Source organism: Lissotriton vulgaris, chromosome 1_1, assembly GCF_964263255.1.
Source record: "Lissotriton vulgaris chromosome 1_1, aLisVul1.2, whole genome shotgun sequence".
NCBI classification, from domain to species: Eukaryota; Metazoa; Chordata; class Amphibia; order Caudata; family Salamandridae; genus Lissotriton; species Lissotriton vulgaris.
In genome coordinates, this window is record NC_141685.1 from 1,669,536,148 (window position 1) to 1,669,559,128 (window position 22,981).

Sequence of the window (22,981 nt, forward strand, 5' to 3'; positions counted from 1 at the left end):
GGCTTAACACGCCCTCTAGAGTTTAGCCTGAAGACAGCTCGTATCCACGCTACTAGGATAGCTGGTCTAAGGTTGACTTACAACCAATCACCATAAGGGTCGTTTGGACTGATGCATAGTGATCACTAGAATAGTGAGCACTGCATATCAGGCCAACTTCTCACATTGGTGAGCAGTGGTTGGGATTTGAGCTTGCTGTTGTTTTACCACACGTATCCTAAGAATATCTTGTGAAAGATCACATAAGTACTCCAGGTACATATAACTTAGCTTAGAATACTCTGAGTTCTACTGAACCAGCTGTTGTAGCTCCTCAAGGCTTAGCACACCTTGGCTGAAACTCTTAGCAAGGGATCAGTAGGCAAACATATAGTGTAGGTAGGTGCATCACTTACACCACACTAGAATCAGCATGTCAGACAAAGGAGGAAACACTGAGTCTCCCCTTGTGTCAGTAGACCTTCCACAGGTCACTTCTAGATATGCTGCTCTTAGCTTCCAGGAGATGAGACAAGTGTGTACCTCCAGGAAGCTAAAACAGGGGTCTACCCCCACAATCCCATTTCTGATTGGTCTCTTAGAGACTTATGATGCCAGAAGGGCTGGTAACCCAGACCCTTCTAATCCAGATGGGAACATGCCTCCCCTAGAGGGAACCTTAGGTGACCCTGACCTTATCCATCTCTCAGCAGAAGGTGCAGAGGAGGATGAGGATCTAGAGCCATCTGAGGATGAGGCAGACAAAGGTCCAGTAGTAGTTAGCCAGCTAACTAGGGACAACTTAAGCAGGCATGAGAATGGTACTAGGAGACCCCTGGGGCCCCTCTCAGGCCAGCTTAACATTGGGAATGGACGAGTTAGGTCTCTATCCAGAGGCTCTAACAGATCCATTCGAACCAATGGCTCTCAGGCCTCTTCTCACAGAGGGATGACATCCCCTCAGAGGAGAGTATATGAAGCCAAAGTAAGGGAAGTCAATCTGAGGATTGAAAGGGAAGAACTTGCCCTGGCCAAAGAGAGACTTGCCTTTGCTAGAGAGCAAGAATTGAGTGGGACAAAACCCACTGATGGCAGCATTCCCCCAAGGGAAAACAGGAGTTTAGACACTAGGCACCTGAGTAAGAAAGTGCCCCCCTTTAAACAAGGGGATGACATCCACAAATGGATTACTGCTTTGGAGAGGGCCTGCACTGTACAGTGTGTCCCCCAGAGTCAGTGGGCAGCTATCTTGTGGCTCTCCTTTGAAGGTAAAGGTAGAGATAAGCTCCTCACTACTAGAGTGGAGGATGCTAACAATTACCAAGTCTTGAAGAATACACTGATTGATGGGTTTGGCCTAACCACTGAACAGTACAGGTTGCTGTTCAGGGATACCCAGAAAACTCAGTCTCAAGATTGGTCTGACTTTGTTGATTGTGCCACTAAGGCTTTTGAAGGCTGGCTACTGGGAAGTAAGGTTACTGATTTTAAAGGATTATACAATCTAATTATGAGAGAGCAAATCTTAAGTAATTGTCAGAGACAGTTATTACACCAACACCTGGTAGACTCTGATCTGACCTCTCCACAAGAATTGGGTAAGAGGGCAGACAAATGGGTTAGAACCAGGGTCAGGCCTAAGAACAAGGGTGGTGACCAAAAGAAGGAATCAACCAAGCCTCAAGAGAATAAATCTTCTGATCAAACCACAGGGCCCCAAAATTCCTCTGAAAAGGGCGGGTCCCAAACTTCTCCCAAAACCCAAAAGAAACCTTATTGTCATACCTGCAAACAGGTAGGCCATTACAAAATTGACAGCAGTTGTCCCAAGGCCAACAACAATAAGGAGAACATACCCCCAAATAAAGCTTCCCAGCCTCCTGTTACTACTAGTAGTAATCCCCCAGGTGGTCGGAGTGCCCCCAAGAATCTGGGTGCATTTTCTTTGAGAGTGCCTGGGGACTCTGGCCTAACCAGGTCCCCTGACTTAGATACTCTTGTCTGTGAGACTGGCATGGGGTTTGCCAACTTCACAACCTGTCCCAACACTTTGGGCAGGTACAGACAGGAGCCCCTCATCAATGGTTCAAAAGTTGAGGCCTACAGAGACACAGGGGCTAGCATCACCATGGTGGCTGAGAGCCTAGTCCCCTCAAGGCAACTTATGCCTGGTGCCACATACCAGGTAGTGAACATTGATGGAGTGCAGAGAGATCATCCCATAGCAGTGGTAAATCTCAGCTGGGGAGGTGTCACTGGTCACAAGAGAGTGGCAGTTTCACCAAACTTGCCTGTAGATTGCCTACTGGGGAATGATTTAGAGACCTCATCCTGGGCTGAGGTAGAGCAAGAAACCCATTTTAAAATGGTAAACCTCCATGGTAAGGTTAGTGGGGCAGTGATAGCCACAGCCCCAGCCCAAGATGTCCTCCCTGAACAGGTCAGGAGGGCTGTGCCAGTCACAGCCCTATCCCAGAAAGATGCCTTCCCTGAACAGGTTGGCAAGGCTGTGATGGTCACAGCCCAAACCCAAACTGAGTCCCTTCCTGAAAAGGTTGGTGGAGTTGTGATGGCCACAGCTCAAACTCAGACAGATAATAGTGTTGTGAAGCCTGAAACAATGGATCACTCCACTCAAACTGAGAGCATTGAGGAGGAAGAAAAGTCTTCCCCCTCCCAGACACTAGGTGAGAGCCAGCCTCCTCAGGGAGCTGACTCTACCCCTGGTGAAGGAACTGCCCCAGAGGTAGCCAGGCCTAGCCTGGCAGAGCCCCTGATGGCAGTGGACCCTTCCCAGGTGGGACCCAGTCTGGAGCAGGTAGCCTGCCCCTCTCAACCCTGCCTCCATCAGCCCAGGGCTGTAGAGGTCAGGGAGGCCAGTGGTGGACCCCAAAGGGCCCCCTGTCCAAAAGAATTTCTCAATCAGCAGATTAGGATCACTGAAGCTAGTAGTCCTAGCCAAGTGAAAATAAAACACACTCCTGAGGGATCCCCCTTAGTTAGGGAACTCCCACAGCTGGACACTGTTGGGCACAGCCAAACCTGGGGCCTAAAAACCCCAAACCTGACCTGTCCCTCCAGTAAGCCAAACAGAGGGACTCAGCCTCCAGCTTTAGGTAGCCAGAGGTTGACCCTGAGAGCTCATAGCAACTCAGTACTGGAAAGAAAGGCACATATGGTGGATAGTGATTGGAGGAAGTTGAGCCCAACAGTAGTGGAGTCTCACTTCAGTACTCCATTCCCACACCAGCCTTTTACTTTGCCAAAGCACACCACAGGTAGTGATTCCCTATGGTGGAGACCCTCAGATACCCTTAGGGTGAGGGGTTGCTTAGTGGACCATGATACAGGGGGTAACCATGCCAGTGCATGTACCACCTCATATGGCCACTCAGGCAATATAGGCTTACCTGGATAAGGATAGCCTTATCTCCTTTCGTTCGGGGGGGTGGGGGGGGGGGGGTGTTGTGTTGGAAGGTAGATACCGGACTATGGTTACCCCCAACTTTTTTTGCCTGGTGTTTTGCTGGTTTTCCGACTTAGTTGACCTGGGGCCCTGCCAATCAGGACCCCAGGCCTACTGCTCTCTCTCTAAAATGGATTCCATGTACCTTAGGTACATTTCCAATTGGTACTGGGCCACCTTACCAGACCCTGTAACTCAGGGCATAGGTGTACCCAGGGCCTACCAGGGGCTGAAGCATGTATTATGCCACCACTGGATGGCCATCTAAATCTGACACAACTGGCTGCACGACAGCTGGGGCAAGGTGGTGTAATCACCCTTTGCTTTAGATATAGTATACCTATATCTAACCCTAAAAATGGACACACAGATTCCTATCAGTCACTCCTATGGCAGGCCTTGACAATCCTGAAGGCAGAGTGCTTGGAATCGTGTGAGATGGTGCTCTGGCATGAGCTGAGCCCGTTTGCAGCTTGCGGAACCAAGTCCTAATAGCTGTTCCATGATAACGCATACCATATACTCTTAAGTGCATTATAATCCTCGCGGTTAAATGCTATCTTTGGTATTGTTTTATCAAAACATGTCGAGTAAGGTGTCATACGAATTGGAATACTAACCCCTCGCCAATTCTGGCGACGGGGTTAGCATTCCACCCTTCTAGAGGGACACGACATGTATGTAACTGTGAACCCCGGTTAAAGTTAAACGAAGCCTCAGCTCCACAAAATGGATGCTGCCACCACAGACACGAGTCTGACCTCCTGCTGCTGGGAGTCCTTCCAGCGAGGAGAGCTTGGACAAAGGGTTTCCTGTCAGGGGCGGTGCTAGCACCATCCCAGACAGGGTTTTGTGTATCCTGGGTAGGCAGGGCTTTACAGGAAGGTGACTGCTGAGTGGCACCCCAGTGCTCACTACGCATCTGCCGGCTAGAACCAGTTCCAGGGGCACACCAGCCCCTGGCCTGGGGAAAGTCCGGCATGGGAGAGGGGTGTAACCACCCCCCTTCCTGGTCCCACCCCTAGGGCAGGACCTAGTCGCGTACCCACCCCTTTCTTTAGGATAAAGGCAGGAGCGGGGACCCTTCCAAATGAGATCATCTTTGAATCAAGAAACGACTTTCTACGAAAGGACTTCAAGACTCTTCTCAAGATTTCTCCCTTGTGACTAAGGAATAGTCACCCTGCATCCGCAGGCACCATCTAAGAACTCTGCGGTTTGCTGCACGTCCTTCCTCAGGAATCCGACCGACCAGCACGACGAGACCCGGCTTCCCTGGCACCTCTGACCTCTACAGCTAAGCTGAGAACCGTAGGTGCGACGAGATCTCGAGGGACCGGCCATCATCTGAACTGCCCAGCTCTTATCCAGCATGACCACCGAGGGATCCTCTGGCGAGTGCTTTGGGGTCCGAGAAGCCCCGACCCTGAGCAGCTCCAGCACCGAAGTCCAGCCTCCCAGCATCTCCACGATCTGCGTGGGGCCCTTCTGCTTGTTGCTGCTCACCGCGTTGTTTGGCTACTAGCCCGCTGGCTTGTGGCCTTCTTAACGACGCCCGACGACAACACTGCTGCTGGTCTGGTTGCCCCAGACTGGCCCTTGCTCCCTTCCAAAAGAGGAGCACCCCGGACCCTCCTGGTCCACTCCAGACGCCATTTTAAGTCCACCGCATGGGCTTGAATTAGCCAAGACTTGTTTCCCCAATCCTGGGTCCAGCGACGTCGACAGCTTCATCCATCGTGGGACAGCTCGCACCTCCATCCTGGTCGCCGACAAGCCTCCTGGTCCGTGAGATCTGCAGAGCACAGCGTCACCCACTCACCTAGTCGAGGTGACTACCATCCGGTGCCCTCCTGGTGGCACCCGACTACTGGCTAGTAGTCACGAACTTGGTCCCCTCTGCTTTCAGGTGTCATCCATCTTCGATCCAGGCTTGGATCACTCGAACTATCTTCACTGGTCGCCTGCCAGCATCTTCTTTCTTCAGGCTCCTGGTTCGTCTGCGAGGATTCCCGACGTCTTTTGAGACATATGCAGCTGCAGCCCCTGGGCTAGGTAAACTCGGCATTTCGGTGCCCCAGCATAGCCTCACTATCCAAGGGTCAGGATCCACTGTCGTTTTCGATCTACCTTATCGGGTTCGCCCGAGAACATTAACTTTGTGAAATCTAGCTACCATAGCCTTTGTCCCGCATCCCGCGTGAGAGTGCACACTCTGCACCAGAGTACCCTAGGCCTCCTACTAGTAATCTGAAGGTTCAGTAACGTAGTCCTAGCGATTCCAAAGCCTATTAGTACAGTACTTACCTGCTAGTAATTTCGCATTCCACTTTTGTAGTATATGGTTTTTCGTGCCCCTTGGGCATTTGTATATACTGTCCGAACTTAAGTATTTTCCTAAGAGTTTTGTTGTGTGCTTAGTACCCTGTCCTCATAAAGAGTACAGGGCTGTTGTGATTCTAATAAATACACTGTTTATTTTCATAACACTTGTGTGGTGTCCTTTCACTTGGTGTTCAAGGGGTATATGTGATGGTATAACAGCTGGCTTAACACGCCCTCTAGAGTTTAGCCCGAAGACTGCTCGTATCCACGCTACTAGGATAGCTGGTCTAAGGTTGACTTACAACCAATCACCATAAGGGTCGTTTGGACTGATGCATAGTGATCACTAGAATAGTGAGCACTGCATATCAGGCCAACTTCTCACATTAACGTACACAGACGGGCGGCAATAGCGGGAAGTCTGTAGAATAATCAGCGGAATACTTAAATGTTCAAGCACATTTGTTTTCAGGACTCTCCCTCTACCCTGACTTCCCAGTGGGAGGAACGGCAGGTATGTATGTGCCTGGGGTGCCTCCCGCTACAGATGATGGGGGAGGGGAGTGTGATGGGGGAGAGAGGGGGGGACTCTGCCTCTCTGGTGAGAGCCGTCAGGTAAACAAACAGATTGACTGCAAATTGGATGGCCAGGACAGGTGAAGCTGAGGCTCTCAGAACAGAGGGCCAGGTAGTTTGAGGGGAAGTGGTCAAAAAGGGGTGATTGGTAAGAGAGAGAAAGGAGCTGCCCATGTCCGGGGTGCTCAATGCTGGCGAGTACCTTTCACCTCGCAAAGCCTACCCGGACAACGTCGGGACGGGTTGCTAGTAATATAGATCTTCAAGGTAAGTGGAAGTGCAGTTAAGAATAGTACACCCCCACGTATCAATATTTACTTATTGTCACAATATGTATGTTCTTAGTATTTAGGCTACAGTATACTTGTATCAGATTATTTCTGTTTTGGATAATCTGACATTTCACCCATCTAGATCACAGCACTGTTCTGTTTAACAGCACTAAAATGCTTTGAAGTGCTATAGAAAGAAGAGAGTAGAAGCCATACCTCTTGTAAAACAGCACTCTTCTCCAAATGTTGAAACGGATTGGAACCACTTCCTGAGTAAGAAAATACGTTAAAAATGGATTAGCCTTAGGTTATTAGAACATGCAACATATAGTAAACAAGCTAAAATCCAAATCCAAACAGTCCATAGGAATGGCAGTCAGAGGTCAGTGTATGCTATTAAAGTTTAGTAAAAGTGAACCAGAGAGCAGCACCAAATGTATAAACACTCAGCATACCACTGCCAGCCTCTGACCTCGTTACATTAGATCAAGGTGAAATATACACATGGCTGAAAAACATGGAAGTGTGAAAGGTCAACTGGACTCCAATTACATAGCCAAGTTACTCAGCTAGGGCAGTTGACTCTTCAAGGGTAGCTTAGTCAAACAGTCAATGCTTACTGTCGGAGGTCACAAGATTTGCAAACTGAGATATAGCCTGAAAAATGTAAATTAATAGAAAATAAATTGAATACCCTGTAAGTGTTCCAACTTCTGACAAGAATAGAACTTCATTAACTGGTATAAAACATAGGGCAGTAACAACATGATGAAGAGGCTTGGCAATGTTGGACTGGAGCCTGGAGCTACGAAGCCGCTGGCCCACTTGTGCGGGCATCCTGTTGGCTACAGGTGAGCCCCAGGGCCCTGGAAAACTGTGCACAGGCTTGGGAGTATCAGGGGGTGGCCACAAGGGGCTAAGGCTCCTGAGACAGGCCCAGACACAGAAACTGAGGGGGTACCTGTCCGGGCCAAAAACCTACAAAATGATGGCTGCAGTTAGTGAAGCGGTTTGAGCCATGCGGCGGTACTGATGCAGAGTGGCATGGACAGAGGGCCTCAGAGCCAGGCAGAGGTTTTGGCAATACCGGCCTGCTTCTGTGGATTCCGGGAGCACTGGAGGATGATGGATGCACCCCCCACCCCCTCCCTCACCCATGGCCACACAGAAGTGGAGGAGAGCTGAGAAGCAGTGGAGGGCCCCCTGGGGATGACGGCCCAATCAGGAGGGAGCACAAAAAGCCTTTTGGTGGAGTTTGTGACGGCTGAATCAGGAGGGAGCACAAAAAGCTTTTTGGCGGAGTTTACTGGGGCCAGACAAGGCCTGTAAGGAATTATTCCACATCCCACCTGAGGGGTGGCAGAATGGGGGAGGGGGCCTCAGACACTGGTACACGCCCGAATGCAAGCCTTGGAGGGCCAGAGAGGATCGGTGATAGGCCTCTTCCCTATGTGGCCTGTGGTGGAGGACCCCATGAGAGTGACGCCTGGGTGTCATGCTGCCTGATCAGGGCCTAACAGATTACCATAGGCCTGTGCCCACCTCACTATGTCTCTAATAAACAGGGAGGCTCCGTCCCTGTGAGGGCTGGGTCCGAATGGGGGCGGGGATGGACTTGTAGTCCCATACAGCTACGATCTTGGCCGCAATTTGTGATACCAAGGACTCACTAGAGAAAAAAAAATAGAGGTGGTGGTAATCAAACCAGGTCTCCTGAGGGGAGACTGTACCAAATTGCCCGAAAGTGTCGCAGACACAGAAGCAACTGCTGCGCCCAAAGAAAACCCGCCGTGGTGGACCATGAAGATAGGTTTACTAAGCTGCAGAGGGAAAAGGACATTTGATAATGAGTTATTTATAGTGTCTATACACAATCCTAGGCACTAATTGTTGGTTCAATTCCTTATGGCGTCGACGGCGTTTCGACCCTCAGAAATATGGGTCCCCTCAGGACAAGACAATGGGGGACATCTGAATAATAACTTGTTCTCACACCAAACGTGATAGAGAATTAAGAATGACTTACAGGTAGCCCAGCCGGGTACACTGTAGTGGTCAGAGAGTCAAGGGCTTAACGCTCGTGATTGTTGATGTTTTGAATATGTATAGAACAGTGGCTTAAAGAATGAGGGTGGCGCCTAATAGCGCACGATATGCCCTCCTCATATTTCGGCTTAACAGGGATAAATCGAGTATTGTATGGCAGGACGATGCCTGAAAAGATGAATGTGCCACTTAATGGCTTTCTCTCTGCTGGTGTGTCCTGAAGAGACCCATATTTCTGAGGGTCGAAACGCCGTCTACGCCATAAGGAATTGAACCAACAACTAGTGCCTAGGATTGTGTATAGACACTATAAATAACTCATTATCAATATTTTGGTCATTTTCCTTCTAAAATTGTTATTCCATGAGAAACCATTGTACTTACACTTAATGTATGTTGTGTGTATATTTGTTTTTTTTGGTTTCATATGTACACTTGGGACACTGTGCACTTTTCCTTTCTTGTGTTCACATGAATATGTGACAAGCTGAATACAATTGTGTAATTTTGCAAATTGTGTTTTGAAATATACAAACAGTATTGAGAAGTCTCTCAAATTGTTGGTGCGACTTTTTTGACATCCCGGTTAGCCCCTCTGTGCTTTGAAATTGCGATTAAGCTATACAATGAATGATATATCATAGTATCATACCACAGGAGCCGTTGTTCTTCGATACCCTTCAAGGGCGAGGCATGGACAGAGAGAGGGAAGGTAGTTGCAAAACTACAGCAAGGCCTCCTGCAGGCCTTTGTGAACTGGTGGGAACTTCTGGACAGGGAGCCAGGAAAACTGGAGGAAGGATCGACTGAAGACCTCCTGGATTCGGCCCTCCTGGGGGGTTTCTCCTATGACGGCAAACATGCCCTCTGAGGGCAGATGCTGGATGTGCTCCTGCGGGATACGGGGGTCAATGCGTGGTGTTTCGATTGGTTGAGACTCCTTCGAAGCAGAATCAACCCAGTTGGCTGGGCCACGCTGGACCCTTATTGAACGTGTTGGACACAATGGTAAGCAATACACAAAGTTGGGGGGTGGGGAGGTGACAGGCACCTCGTGAATGGGGGCGGGGTCGTATTACACTCACAGCATGAGGTGGCAGGAAGGGCGGGGAGAACAATTTAACAACACTGTGGCAATAACACCTGTATTAGGGGGTACAGTGGCAGCTAGGAAATGATGGGATGACTTACAAACATTGGGACAGATGGGTTATATCCGATAGGTAGGGACACCTCCCTTAGAATTATCTCATGAAATGTGAATGGACTTGAAAATAATCTGAAGAGAGAGAGAGGAGTGGTGTTGCATTTTTCAGCATGGCCTTCGTTCTTTCTTGCGGGCCCTCAGGTTGGAGGACCTCTTGCATGTCACACCTTCTGTGGGACAGACAGTTTTCACACGCAGCCAATGCGTCTTGTTCCCTGGCAGGACTTCACTACTTTCTGGTGCTTGGATCCCAACGATACAGATATAGTAACACAAAATATTTGACAAGAGACATATCAGATCACTCCTCGATTATTACAGAGAAGTGGGCACAGAGCTCCTGTGCTAGGCCTGGCTGGCGCTTGGATCCATGAGAGCCAAGGACTGGGGCTGACTAACTTGTATTTCCAGGACAATGGGGTTCGATGGCCACTGGGGTGATTCTTTGGTTGGCCTACAAGACAGTTGTGCGAGGGCACCTAATAGCCCATGTGGTGAGAAAGAAAGGGACAGAATCCATATGGTAGCGGAAATTGAAAGGGAACTGATGGAGAGAGAGGCAGACTACGTGAAAGCGCTGGGTCCAGAATTGGTACAGAATTTAGCTCGACTCTGGGAGGAATACAGACGTCTGGTCCTCAAAAAGGCCAGGATACAGGGCCCGGTAGAGAAGATTTGAGACAGGGAACGAGGCAGGAAAGATGCTTGCCTAGGAAGGAGGGCCAGCAATGGATTCCAAAAGTTTGCATGCAAAAGTTGAGATGGCTGAGAAACCTACTGCCATAGCCCAGACTTTTGCCCGATATCTGCCAGATTTATACACCGCCCGCCTCTCCAGTAAGGTGGATATGCCTAATTTTGTGTGCGATCTTCCGGTGCCACAACTAGATACGGAGGTCCGGTATTCTCTGGAGGCCCCTATTACAGAGCGAAATCGCAGAAGCCCTTGCCCAAATATGAAGTGGAAAAGCTCCGGTTCCCAATGGCTTTCCCCCTAAATTCTTTAAATGTGTCAAGAGTAAGGTGATCAAATCCCTTTATGATATATATTGTGAGGCCCAGGTACAGGGGGAGCTCCCTCTAAATCTTCGGCAGACAACGGTTCTGTTAATCAACAAACCTCTGAAGCCCCCAGAAGAATGAGTCTTCTATAGGCCGATAACCCTTCTGAATTTGTAAATGGAATTGCTTGTGAAAGTATTGGCGAATCGCCTACGGTTAGTGATAGATTGCATAGTGGCTCCGGATCAGTCAGGAGATATACACAACATAATCTCTGGCGGCTCTTCGGCTATCGTGCCAGATGACTTCGGGTGCAAGAACCAGAGCTTCGCCTGGTGCTAGACGCCAAGAAGGCGTGCGATTCTTTGGAATGGCCCTACCTGATAACTCTTTTATACTGCATGGGCTGCGGCCCTACTTACCGGGTGTGGATGAACTTTCTCTATCAAAGGCTGATAGCGAGAGTACAGGTTGAATGGCACCCAATCAAGGAATTCAAACTGGGCAGGGGCACTAGACAGAAATGTCCCCTCTCCCTATTACTTTTCACTGTGGCGATGGAACCGCTGCCTAACTAGGTTAGGCAGGATGACCTGCTCTGAGGCCTTCACTGATTTAGAGAATGGCAGGAAGTAATCTCCCTATATGTGGATGATGTCTGACTATATCTTGCAGACCAAGACCGGGTCCTCCTGAGAACCCTGGTCCTCCTGAGAACCCTGGAGATCTTGAGAGTCTGCTTTCTTCACCTCCATAACAATCAACTGTGGGAAATTCCATGGCGTAATCGCGGCCTCTGTGGATGCTACAGAGTGGATGGCCAGTCCCTCTGGTGTGAACTGATATTGGGTTTACCCACCTGGGAATATACATGACCACAGATCATACACGGTTTCATAACAAAAATGTGGGGTGAATCCTGCAGAATTTATACAAAGATGTGTAACATTGGCGCCGGCTCCCCCATAGGATTGCTATCGGACAGAAAGTCTTCTAGACTGGGGACAGCTGTACACTCTCAGAGGTGGTAGGAGAGGCTCTGAAGCGTATCCCTAGGCTTATCCTCCTGGGTATCTGAGGAGAGGTAACCCTGGACAAGTACACATACCTGCTCTGCAACACAGCGTTAGCAGTCCCAAGGAGCAACTACCAAGGTTAAGATATTGGGGGTGCGCACAGATTTCAACAATGAGCGACTGGATATCCAATATGGAATGGTGCTGACAGGCAGCGGAGCCGATTAACAGAGCAAGAGGTTGCCTCCACCCAGACCAGACACCTTCAATCTGCATCCCTCGCCGATTCCCCAAGAAACGCCTGGACCAACAGCGGAGGACGCTCCTTCTCACCCCTGCACCTCAGGATCTCACCATTCCAGCAGTACAGGAAATAACTCAAAATCTGGATGTTCCAATGAGTAACAGCGCAGGAACCAACTTCTCCAGCACCTCGAGACCCTCACTGGAGATTTTCTGTACTTAATAAATGTTTGATTGACTGAAGTAAACAGTTGGGCCAGACAAGTCTACCGTCTGCTTTAGTGCCTGGCTTAGAGTACAACAATGGGCAACTAAGTGCATTTAAGGCTATGCAGCTAAGTTTCCAGCAAAAACAGACCACAAACCAATTCACCAGAATTCCATTCACCTCAAATTCACTATCCAAAATAGGGGGCATAACCAAAATCAAGGAAGTAGGGGGACCAAGGACTGTTCTTCAGAAACTCTATGTCCAGTTATTGTGGTTTCTCAAAGTCAGAAGATCCGTGTACAAAGAAAACAGAGTCCAGTTAATGTCTTTCAAGCCTAAGAGCACTACAGGCACACTTTGTAGTTATCTTGGACGCAAAAAAGGACATCACTAACCAGACAACTTTGAAACAATATATTCCACTACAATGGAAAGTACTAGGACTATTGCTTTTCATTTATGGTTAGTAAGGTCATTCACAATTAAATCTAACTACAACACAGTGCAACAACTGCATCTCAAACATCTGGCAACATAAAGGAGGTCTAATCTTTCACTGCACGGACATACAATAAATATTCAGTAAATACTGCTGTAGTAGAGATGAAAAAAGTCTGCAACTTAAATTAAGAAACTACTTTTAGATCATCTAACTACCTTTGCCACCATCTTGCCCGACCTGCATGAAATTTGATATGAAGAAACTAAACTGGACACAATCAAATGACACATTCTGCATAGATTATTCAAATGTCACCACAGTTACAAGTAAATCAACAAAGCCACTTCCAATACAATATCTAAATTACCTGTAGCCACAGAGTCACTATTAACAACTCTGTAATATTCACCTATGTATACAGTGGGGTTGTTGCTGCTCTAGTTCAGATTGGCACCGCTTTGTGTAGGAAATCCCATTTTTTAGGTCTCATCCACAAAGCGCATGAGCTGCGATGAGAGACGTATTATTTACAATTTTGGTTGGCTTGCAACGCGTCCACAGCATACCATTAGTTGATTTTGTCGAACTCTCATTTGCAATCTTTTAATTGCTTAGCTCCCATAGACTTCTCTTCCTTATGTTAGCTTATCCATGAAGTATGGACTAAGTACTAGTTTCTTACTCGTTTTTTTGCAGCACACTTTTTTTATAGCAAGCATTTTGGTATTATTCCTGGACGCGCAATATGCTTTCTTATTTTTAATACCAGCGAATGGATTTTTGCTTATGTTGCTTTCACCCTATTTGCCACCTCTATTGATGTTTTAGTAACTTACACCCAAATCTTTAGAACTCTACTCCATACAATGCCACTTTACGACATTCTACCCCACCTGACTCTGCCACTCCACTCAATGCCACATTATGGCACTCTACGCCAGACCACCGATCTCTACACCACTCTGACGCCACTACTTTCACCTATGCCACCCCACTGACTGTTAGCGATGCTGAACAGCAACCACACTGTTGTACAACATGGCTAAAAGATATTGGCAAAGGCAATAGCTCTCATATAGGTGAGACCTAATGGCTTTGACAATGCTTGGTACACTTAATAACATTCTAGTTATTTCTGCAATTTGCACTACATTTCAGGGGGAACTCTGCGTTCATTAAGTAGGCAATCTTTGAGCATGATAAATTTGGAGAAGTCTGCTCAAACAGATCAAAAGTGACACAAGGGGATCAAAACGTGTGGCATTTGCAAATAACATGGGCTTTCGCTTGGGACATTTTCTCTGCTCTTCACTCAAACTACTGAAAGAAAATCTACCAAATGTTATTCTAGCTTAATTGACAGTTTTCATTCAGCTATTTTGGAGATCTAATTAAATGTGAATGTGTGTGTTTTATCTCCCCTTATGTTTTTTTTACCAGTTTATGAGTAGCAACGCAGACAATACAATCCCTTAATTTACACTGCTTACCTACCCTACCATGTCAGTCTTTAGATAACTTTTTTTTTTTACTTTGTTACCATTGGCAAATTGGTATTTTGAACATGATGGGCAGTTCAAGTCACTGCATAGTGTGTGCATTGCTAAACATAACCAGTGAATTTCAGTGATCTTTCATGTTTGGCCCAGAACCATAATTCAATTTGTATTGTTTGTTTCAATGAATGTCATGTTTTTTAACTGACGTACTTAATTTTCAACCCTTGCTGTATGCAGCCCTGCTTCCAGCCAGCTGTAGTTATCCAACAACCGGTGTCCAGGATCTTTAGTCAGTATGAGTAATAAAACTCAGAATAAAAAACTGGAGAAATTGGCAAAAGATATCCAATACTACGACCAAAAGAAGACTTATCCCTATTTACAACCGGAGTACTACAGACAGGACAATCAAGGCCGGTTCTCTAACCGAGGCAGAGGAGGATACAGAGGCACCAGAAGATATACAAATTTCTCTGATTCATCCTATAGTGGCGACAGCGACAACGACCGTACAACATCCGGAGCAAACTACCAACAACAAGATCAATGGTACCAACCACCCGAACAACAACCGCCTTTTTTAGAAGAAGGCCAATGGAGACCACCGAGAGGACGTGGCCGTGGAGGATCATGGAACAACCGCTCGAACAGAGGAAACAACCAACAGAACTGGGACAATGGGAGACAGCGGAACAGTACCCCCAAACAAGTACGCTTTCAACCAGAGGATCACGGAGAGAGGAGCACCCGCAGGAAGACATACAGATGGTGAATAACATATCAATGAGGACCAATCCAATCTTGAATTTATCTAAATACACACTCACCAAGAATGAAAGTAGTATTCTCTGCAAAGGTCTATCATACGTACCAACGTCATATCCTAATAAATTCAACATACAGACCGAGCTGACAAGATTTTTCAGGAAACTGAGGCTGAAATATTTTTTCAGGAACAAACCCACTCCAGCGATGACGGCTTTCACCAATTTGAGACCTCCGTCCACCTTTATGCCCACGGCATCCTCAGTGGCCCATGAAATCGTCACGTATGAAAGCACAGTCATGAGAGACGTCCTCCGTACCATTGACAAAAAACATTATGTTAAACATAACATCACGAGAGAGGAGAGACATGCACTGGAATCACTTAAGAACAATAAGGCGGTGGTTATTAAGCCAGCCGACAAAGGCGGATCAATAGTGGTACTAGACGTGGAAGACTACAAAGCAGAAATTCACTCTCAACTATCTGATGGTGTCAGCTACAGACCCTTGAGGCGAGACCCAACCAGAGAAATACGTACGGACATCACAGCCATAACGACCAAGGCACTGGAGATGGGCTTTCTCTCTAAAAAAGAATTTGATTATCTAAATGTGGAACAACCCAGAATACCAACTATATATGTCTTACCAAAAGTCCACAAGGACCCAGTCAAACCACCTGGAAGACCTATCATTTCCGGTTGCGGCTCCATATTAGAACCACTCTGCAAATATATTGATGTCTTTCTTAAACCTCTAGCAGAGGCCACTCCCACATATCTGAGAGACACCACACAAGTCATCACCTTCATTGACAACAAACCATTCAACAAAGATGAACAGATTCTGGTAACAATGGACATTGTCTCCCTATATACCAGCATCCCTCAGAGACCAGCACTTGATTGTATGAGGAGAGTACTCGATGGTCGGGACCAACCCACCTCAGTACCAACAGAATTTCTAGTGGCACTCTTAGAAATCGCAATGACTAGAAATTTTTTCATTTTTCAAAATAACTTTTTTGAACAAAGCAAAGGAGTAGCTATGGGCGCTGCCTTTGCCTCAGACTTAGCCATCCTCTATATGTCTGAAATGGAACAGGATAGCATCCTCTCACACAATAACCCTTACAGAGAGCTGATTACGTCATGGCATCGATACATCGATGATGTTCTCATGATATGGACTGGTACAGAAGAATCCCTCAAGGCATTCCTGGTCTGGCTAAACAACCAGTCACACGACATTAAATTCACCATGCATTCCAATAAAGAAACGATCGACTTTCTGGACCTAAGCATTAAGGAGAGGGAGGGTTACCTTTACACCACCTTGTACCGCAAGCCATCTGAAAGAAACTCCCTATTAAGGTATACGAGTCACCACACCAGAGGACTCAGAGACAATCTACCTTTTGGCCAATTTCTTCGCCTACGCAGAAATTGTTCTCTCAAAGAGGACTTTTTTAGGGAATCTGACGACCTTATCAGCCGACTAATAGACCGAGGCTATCCCCAATGCCTTGTCAAGAGATCAAGGAAGAGAGCTTGGTTCCAGGATAGAGCTACACTACTGGAACCCAGGACCAGAGCTACAGCACAGGACCGGATGATATGTGTGACGACGTTCTGCACTGAAAGCAACGCGATTCGAAAGATTGTCAATCAGCATTGGGGATTGGTTGGAGAAATTTTGAAAGCTCCTCATCCCCCCATGCACGCCTTCAAAAGATCTAGGAATGTTAAAGACTTTGTAGTGCGTTCCTTGCTAGAAACCCCACCGACACCTACGATTCAAAGTCTATGGAATCTACCTGAATTAGTAGGCCACTTCAAGTGCACCAAATGCAAAGCCTGCCCGATGTGTTTGGAGACTAAGCAAATACAGTACAATGAACTCACAATAGAGCTTAAGTCCCTGACCAACTGCAACTCAAGTGGGGTGATTTATGCCATTTTATGTCCGTGTGACCTCATGTATATTGGACAGACACAACAAAAGGTTAAAAGTCGCATATTTCAACACTGTAGTCGCATTCGCTGTACTACCCAAGGGGCCCCTTTGGTAGATCATTTTACCGAAAAAAACCATTCACCAGAATCCATCCGCTGGGTGGTAATTGAAAAAATTTCCCTTGGCCCACGGGGAGGCAATCTTAATACAATCCTTGATATAAGGGAATGCAAATGGATGCAGAAGTTCCAGACAATAAGTAAGGGTTTGAATGAGCTTGAAGCTAACCTGTCGCAGATGGCGGGTCTGAATCCTGAATAAACTGTGGGACTTTCAAAACTCATTTGCTACACCCTATACTCTATGCCTTGTAATGTGTACATGTACCTAGCAGGGCCAATTAGAATGCTTTGGACATTTTCATGGATATTTAAACAATTGAACACCTTGTCAGCACCGTTACGCTGTTAGTTCTGTCTGGTCTTTTACATGTTAAAAACTGTATATATATGTGCATGATATTTGACTCCTGACAGATTATACACTACATACATCATTTTGTCAACACTGTGCACGCATTCGAACACAGCCTCTTTAAAGAAACTCCCTCAGTTCATGGTAACACTTCGCCAGGAGGTGAGACGACTCATCTGAGACGCTCCCTTGAACGCGCAAGACCAGCCTCGTTTCTAATTGGACCCGCGAGTCGGGCCCCTTCTTCTATTAGTCACTGGCATTGAGCGCCTGCACCGCGAGCACACTCGGATGCAGGACGCCGACGGTGATACAGCACGGCTGTGCGTTCCCGTTCCTAAGGTATTTACCATCTAGAATAGCGCGCCTCTCTACAAACACCCGATGTGTGTTAGTACGTGCAGATTCTATCCGTTTTGCTAAATGCAACTTCCCTTCTCCTTACAGCAATAACTACACATCGAGGATCTGACTACATGTGCCCACCGGCTGTGTGTTGAACTACACGCCAAGTAAGTCCCCTCCGACCACCCCCGACCTTTTCCCAAAATAAGGAAGCATCAGGGCCCTGACGGCACCTTTTTATTTGCTTTTCAGTATACTGTGGAGCTCGAGGGAGCCCCTTATTACACAGACGGAACATTTGATGACCGTTTGACAACGTAGGTACCCACCCACGTCTACTTTATGTATATTATCACCTACCTCACCTTGTAGTTACTGAACTGTGTGTTCAAATTATTTTGTAGGCTCTCCCCTTTTCCCTTCCTGATGAAGACCCCAACATGAGGCCGTGAATTTGCCCTTTAGCGTAACCAGGGGTCGAAACGTAGAACTACGCCTCCACTCTACACACCATAGGAGCTAAAAAAGCGATGGATTCTTGCTACCTATGTGTGATGTGATTTTGGGAACCTTTGCTCATTAATTTGCTTGTAGAGGTTTTGCCATCGTCAATTTGGATGTAATCATTTTTGTCACCACACCTTTACCCTGTCCCTTTCACTCACTCACTTACTCCTCCCCCTTTCTTTCACTGAGAGCACCTTCTTTTTGAATACCGAATGTAATGACATTATAATTACATGGAGATAATATGTTTACTCTTAAACTTTGGCTGCAATTGGATCGCACTCTGACCTTGCATGATTAAAATGCCAAAATGTATGAAAAGAAAAAGTTGTTCCATTATTTCGATTTATTTTCAAGTTCAATGGTGAGTGTGTGTTTATTTGAAACCACTTTGATACTGTTCTTACTCAGACCCAACCTTATTTGTACTAACCTAAGGATCTTTAGTCATGCGCCATCAGGGATGTAAAAAAGTCTTTGTCTACATAGAATGCCTCTACATAGGTAATACATCACAACCATAGCTGCAATGCATCTGGAAGCAACGTAATACCATTTGTAAAAAGTCTCTCCAATGCCACATATCAGCGTTAAATATATTTTGGAAATTCAGCCATTTATATCAAAATATCAGCTTAAGAATTCTAAAAAAAAACACACATTTTCATCTCAAATACACACTTTTCAATTTTGGTATACATGTATTATTTCAACCAAGCAAAAGCTTCTAATTTAGCAGGCTGGTCTTCTCAAGAGAGCTACTAAGAGCTTTAATTGAGACCCTCATAAACCCGCTGGTATCAATGGCACAGTCCTGAAATGGTTCACGTCTTATCTGCAAAATCACTGTCAGCAAATAAAAATCAACAGCTGTCTCTCTAAACCTGCTCCAGTTACACAAAGTGTACCTCAAGACTCAATCCTCTCCTTAGTACTTTTTGAATCTATGCATTGAACCCCTCACTACCATTCTTAACTAAGCAGTGGTCAAACATCACCTACATGTCGATCATACACATCTACTACAAAATAAAATCACCCTGTGCCCTCCGACATCTGAACACCACACTAATTATGATACAAGCATGGATAAAAAACAACAACCTTAAACTGAACCCCAAAAAGACAGACTACTACTCTTCACCCCCAGACACAATTCTTTACCTATCCAAGAATGGATCAAGAATGTTGGAACACTTTACTACTCTCTTTCCAACTCCGCTATGTCCTTGGGCATCACACTGGACAAAAACAGGTTGATGAAAGAGCACATCAACAATTCAGCCAAAGTAGCGCTCTGCACACTGACAAGTCAAGAAACATAAATGTTTATTCCCCCAGACGATCTTAAGAGGGCAGTGCAATCCCTTGTCATCTTAAAACTGGACTACAGCAATTGTCTCCACACAGGAATTCCCAAATATCATCTTGCTACCTTTACAGAAGTTCTCAATGCGGCTGCCAGGCTCCTCAAAGAAATGAAAAGAATTGATCAGTTCTCTCTTGCCCTCAAGTCTTAACTGTGTATCACCCACAAAGCACATCATACACAAGGCCCAAATACTTAAAACTAATATTCCAAGAGCAGGAAGAGTCCAGGCACTGAGAAGCTCCAATGCTTTTCTTCTCATTCCTTCTAACCTAAAGAAGAAATCATACCAGGTGCGCTCCTTTCATGAAATGCTCCTAAGATCTTGAACTCACTCCCCAAGGATCTCTGCTGCTACCCCTCTTTTACTTCCTTCAAATTGGACCTTAAACTTCTACTGCTTAACAACTGTTTCAACTCACTCACACGCTGTTCTATATTTCCCTCATTGGTTAGCTCCTTCAAGACAGTCACATGACTTTTCAGTCTCCTATTTTGTCTCCTTTGCCATTCCTCAATGTGTCCTTGCGATATACTTTTGAGACAATATAGCCACTTAATGCTGTATTGTTTCTTTAACTTTACTCATGAATCCCCCACATATACCTCTAGTAAACATAATCACATAACATGTAAAGCACTCCAATACCCTTGGGTCTAGCTAACATTATACTAAACTCAAATACAATAAAAATAAATATAAGGTAGCTGGAGCGAAAGCAGTAGCTTATGAGCTAATCATTGAAGAAGCCTGCTCTAGAGCCTGCTATGCAACTTTTACGTCTCAAAAACTGCAAACTGGATTTACACAAAACTAACAAAAGCATGCTTTCTGAGTAACCTTTTACATTTTTGCCAAGTAAATCCATTCAGTGCTTTGTGCTGCATGTCCAAACATAATTTCCTGCTGGAGGTTATGTTAAAGGATTTATAAAGCACATAGCTGCCCTGATCATGTCTTCCCAGAACTAGACCCCGACATCATACACACTGCAACTGCCTAAAATGAAATGAGAAAGAAAGGGCTAGATAGAGAAAAGCCGGGTCAAGAGATTTTCTGAAAAGGAGGTGGCTCTGGATGAGCGAGAGAGCGATAATTCCAAAGAGATGGGGCCATGGCACAGAAGGTCATCCCACAGACTCTTGCTCTTCTAACTCGAGGAAAAATAGTTCAATGGAGGTCAGATAAGCTTAGAAGACGAGAAGGCCGGTAAGGAAAGATAAGATTATACAGGATGGGGGACCCCTAGGAGTACATGGTTTTATGAGCGAGGCACAGAGTCTTGAAGTGGATGCGTTTATCCACAGGGAGCCAATGCAGTTTACACAGAAGTCCAGATACGGATGTCAATTTGGAGAGTGAAAAAAGCAGTCTGGCAGTGGCATATAGGGTCAACTTCAGTCTTGTGATGACTGACATGTTGGCTGCCATATACAGGACATTACAATAATCCAAGCAGGACAGAATTACCGCCTGAATTACGGTTTGCAGAGCGGAAAAAAATCAAAGAAGCCCAAGATGTACTTGAGGCTTCTCAGGAGCCCAAAGAAAGATACAATTTTAGCTTCGGTTTAAACACTAAAGAGTTTATTTATTTAAAGAGTTTTATATAGCACTGGCTAGACCCGAAGGTATCAGATCGCTTTACAAGAGAGTCAACAATGTACCAGAAAAAGATCAGAAATTTACACAATACATCAAAAAATAGTCAATACCATTAGGAGAGGTGGGAAAGGAGATATAAAAGTGGTGGAGGGGTCAGGGGAGGTGAGAGCAGGAGGATAAGGGCAGAGTCAACACGGAGAGACGAAAGAAAGTCTATCTAAAGCCCGACTGGGTAGGCGACGGCCAAGGAGAGAATCCACGGCCCATCTCCCCTATAGCTAACCCGGTAGCTCCATCGGGTATCAGACAGAATAGTTCAGTCTCTGTACATTGAGAGAAAAGAGAAGGAGGGACATAAATAGAGGGAGGATGCTGGAGGAGAAGACAGGAGGACTTGGGATTAGGGACGAGGGGGCCAAGGGAAAAAGGTCACCAGTGGTCACCCCAGGACTGAACATATTTGCCCAATAGCAGAATTTCAGTTTTGTTAGCTTTGAGGCAGAGGCATTAATTATTTATCCACTCCCATCACCAAGAATTCCTTTTTGAGAAATGGCCCTATCCTGTGTGGTGTCTTCAAAGAGAGAAAAAGTAAGCTGGGTGTTGTCTGCATATAACACTAGTGTGAGTTCCAGGGATTTGATTACCTGAGCCACCAGTTGGACATATAAATTAAATAGAGTTGGACTCAGCGATGAGCCCTGAGGGACACCATGGTCTAGTACGTGCGGATGGGAGCGAGGACTTGGAATGAGCGACCGATAGCAAAGGGTCAAACCAGGCCCGAGCGGACCCTTTTTTGCCAATGATTTGTAGGAGCTGAAGAATAATTATTATGAGGTACCGTATCAAATGCAGGGCTCAAATCAAGCAAGATCAGGTTAGAAGAGCTACCCTGATCCAAGATGCTGCAGAGTGTCTCGATGACAGAAAGAAGAGTGGATTCCGTACTATGCACCGGTAAAACGGGAACACTTTTTTCATTCTACTGCCATACATGCACTAGTCATTCAAGTATCAACATACACCAGATTCTTGATGAAAATAAATACAAATCTCAACTCTAAACAGAATTTAGCATAATTGATATTCTCCCCGAATAGCGATTTCAGAGTTTCCAGATTCACCTGGACATGGTTTTATTCAGCTTTGCAGTCGTGGAGCCACTTTAACCCACTACTCACTTAATATTAGGTATATTGGAGCAAAAACTCAAAATAATGATTTCTACCATTATATATTAAATGCATTCACTAACAAACACCACGGTGGTCTATTGCCTCTAACATAATTGGGATTGCAGGGGAAAACAGAGGAGAGGAAAAGAGAACCAATTGAGAGAATTACCACATTTTAATGCACTCGCCTTGGGCTTCTTGAGCAAACGGGTCTAACAAGCATTGGCAAAGGAAATAAGACCCGTACTTGGGATGTACAACAACAAAAAAGCAAACAAGGAAAGTGCGAATAGTCGAACTTATGAAAGGCGAACCAATGCTCTTTACCTACAACATTGTCCAGGGAGTGACTTATGAATCACTGAATGACAACTATCACCCTTGAACAGTCTTAGAGACTTTAGTCCTACGCCAAAAAACGTAGACATTTGTAAGTTTCCAGCACCACATTACTAGACTGCAAATTATTTTAACATGTTCTTACTAGTAGACAA

At 45.9% G+C, this 22,981-nt stretch overlaps 1 protein-coding gene across 2 annotated transcripts in view; it reads right to left on the reverse strand.

The window, feature by feature from the left end:
- COPG2 (coat protein complex I subunit gamma 2) overlaps positions 1-22,981 on the reverse strand; it is a 384,275-nt gene that overhangs the window by 360,855 nt on the left and 439 nt on the right. For both annotated transcript variants that reach the window (XM_086918917.1, XM_086918916.1), the window contains exon 2: positions 6,835-6,887. In XM_086918917.1, the coding sequence (XP_086775043.1) occupies positions 6,835-6,887 (53 nt within the window). The remainder of the gene's footprint in view (positions 1-6,834; positions 6,888-22,981) is intronic.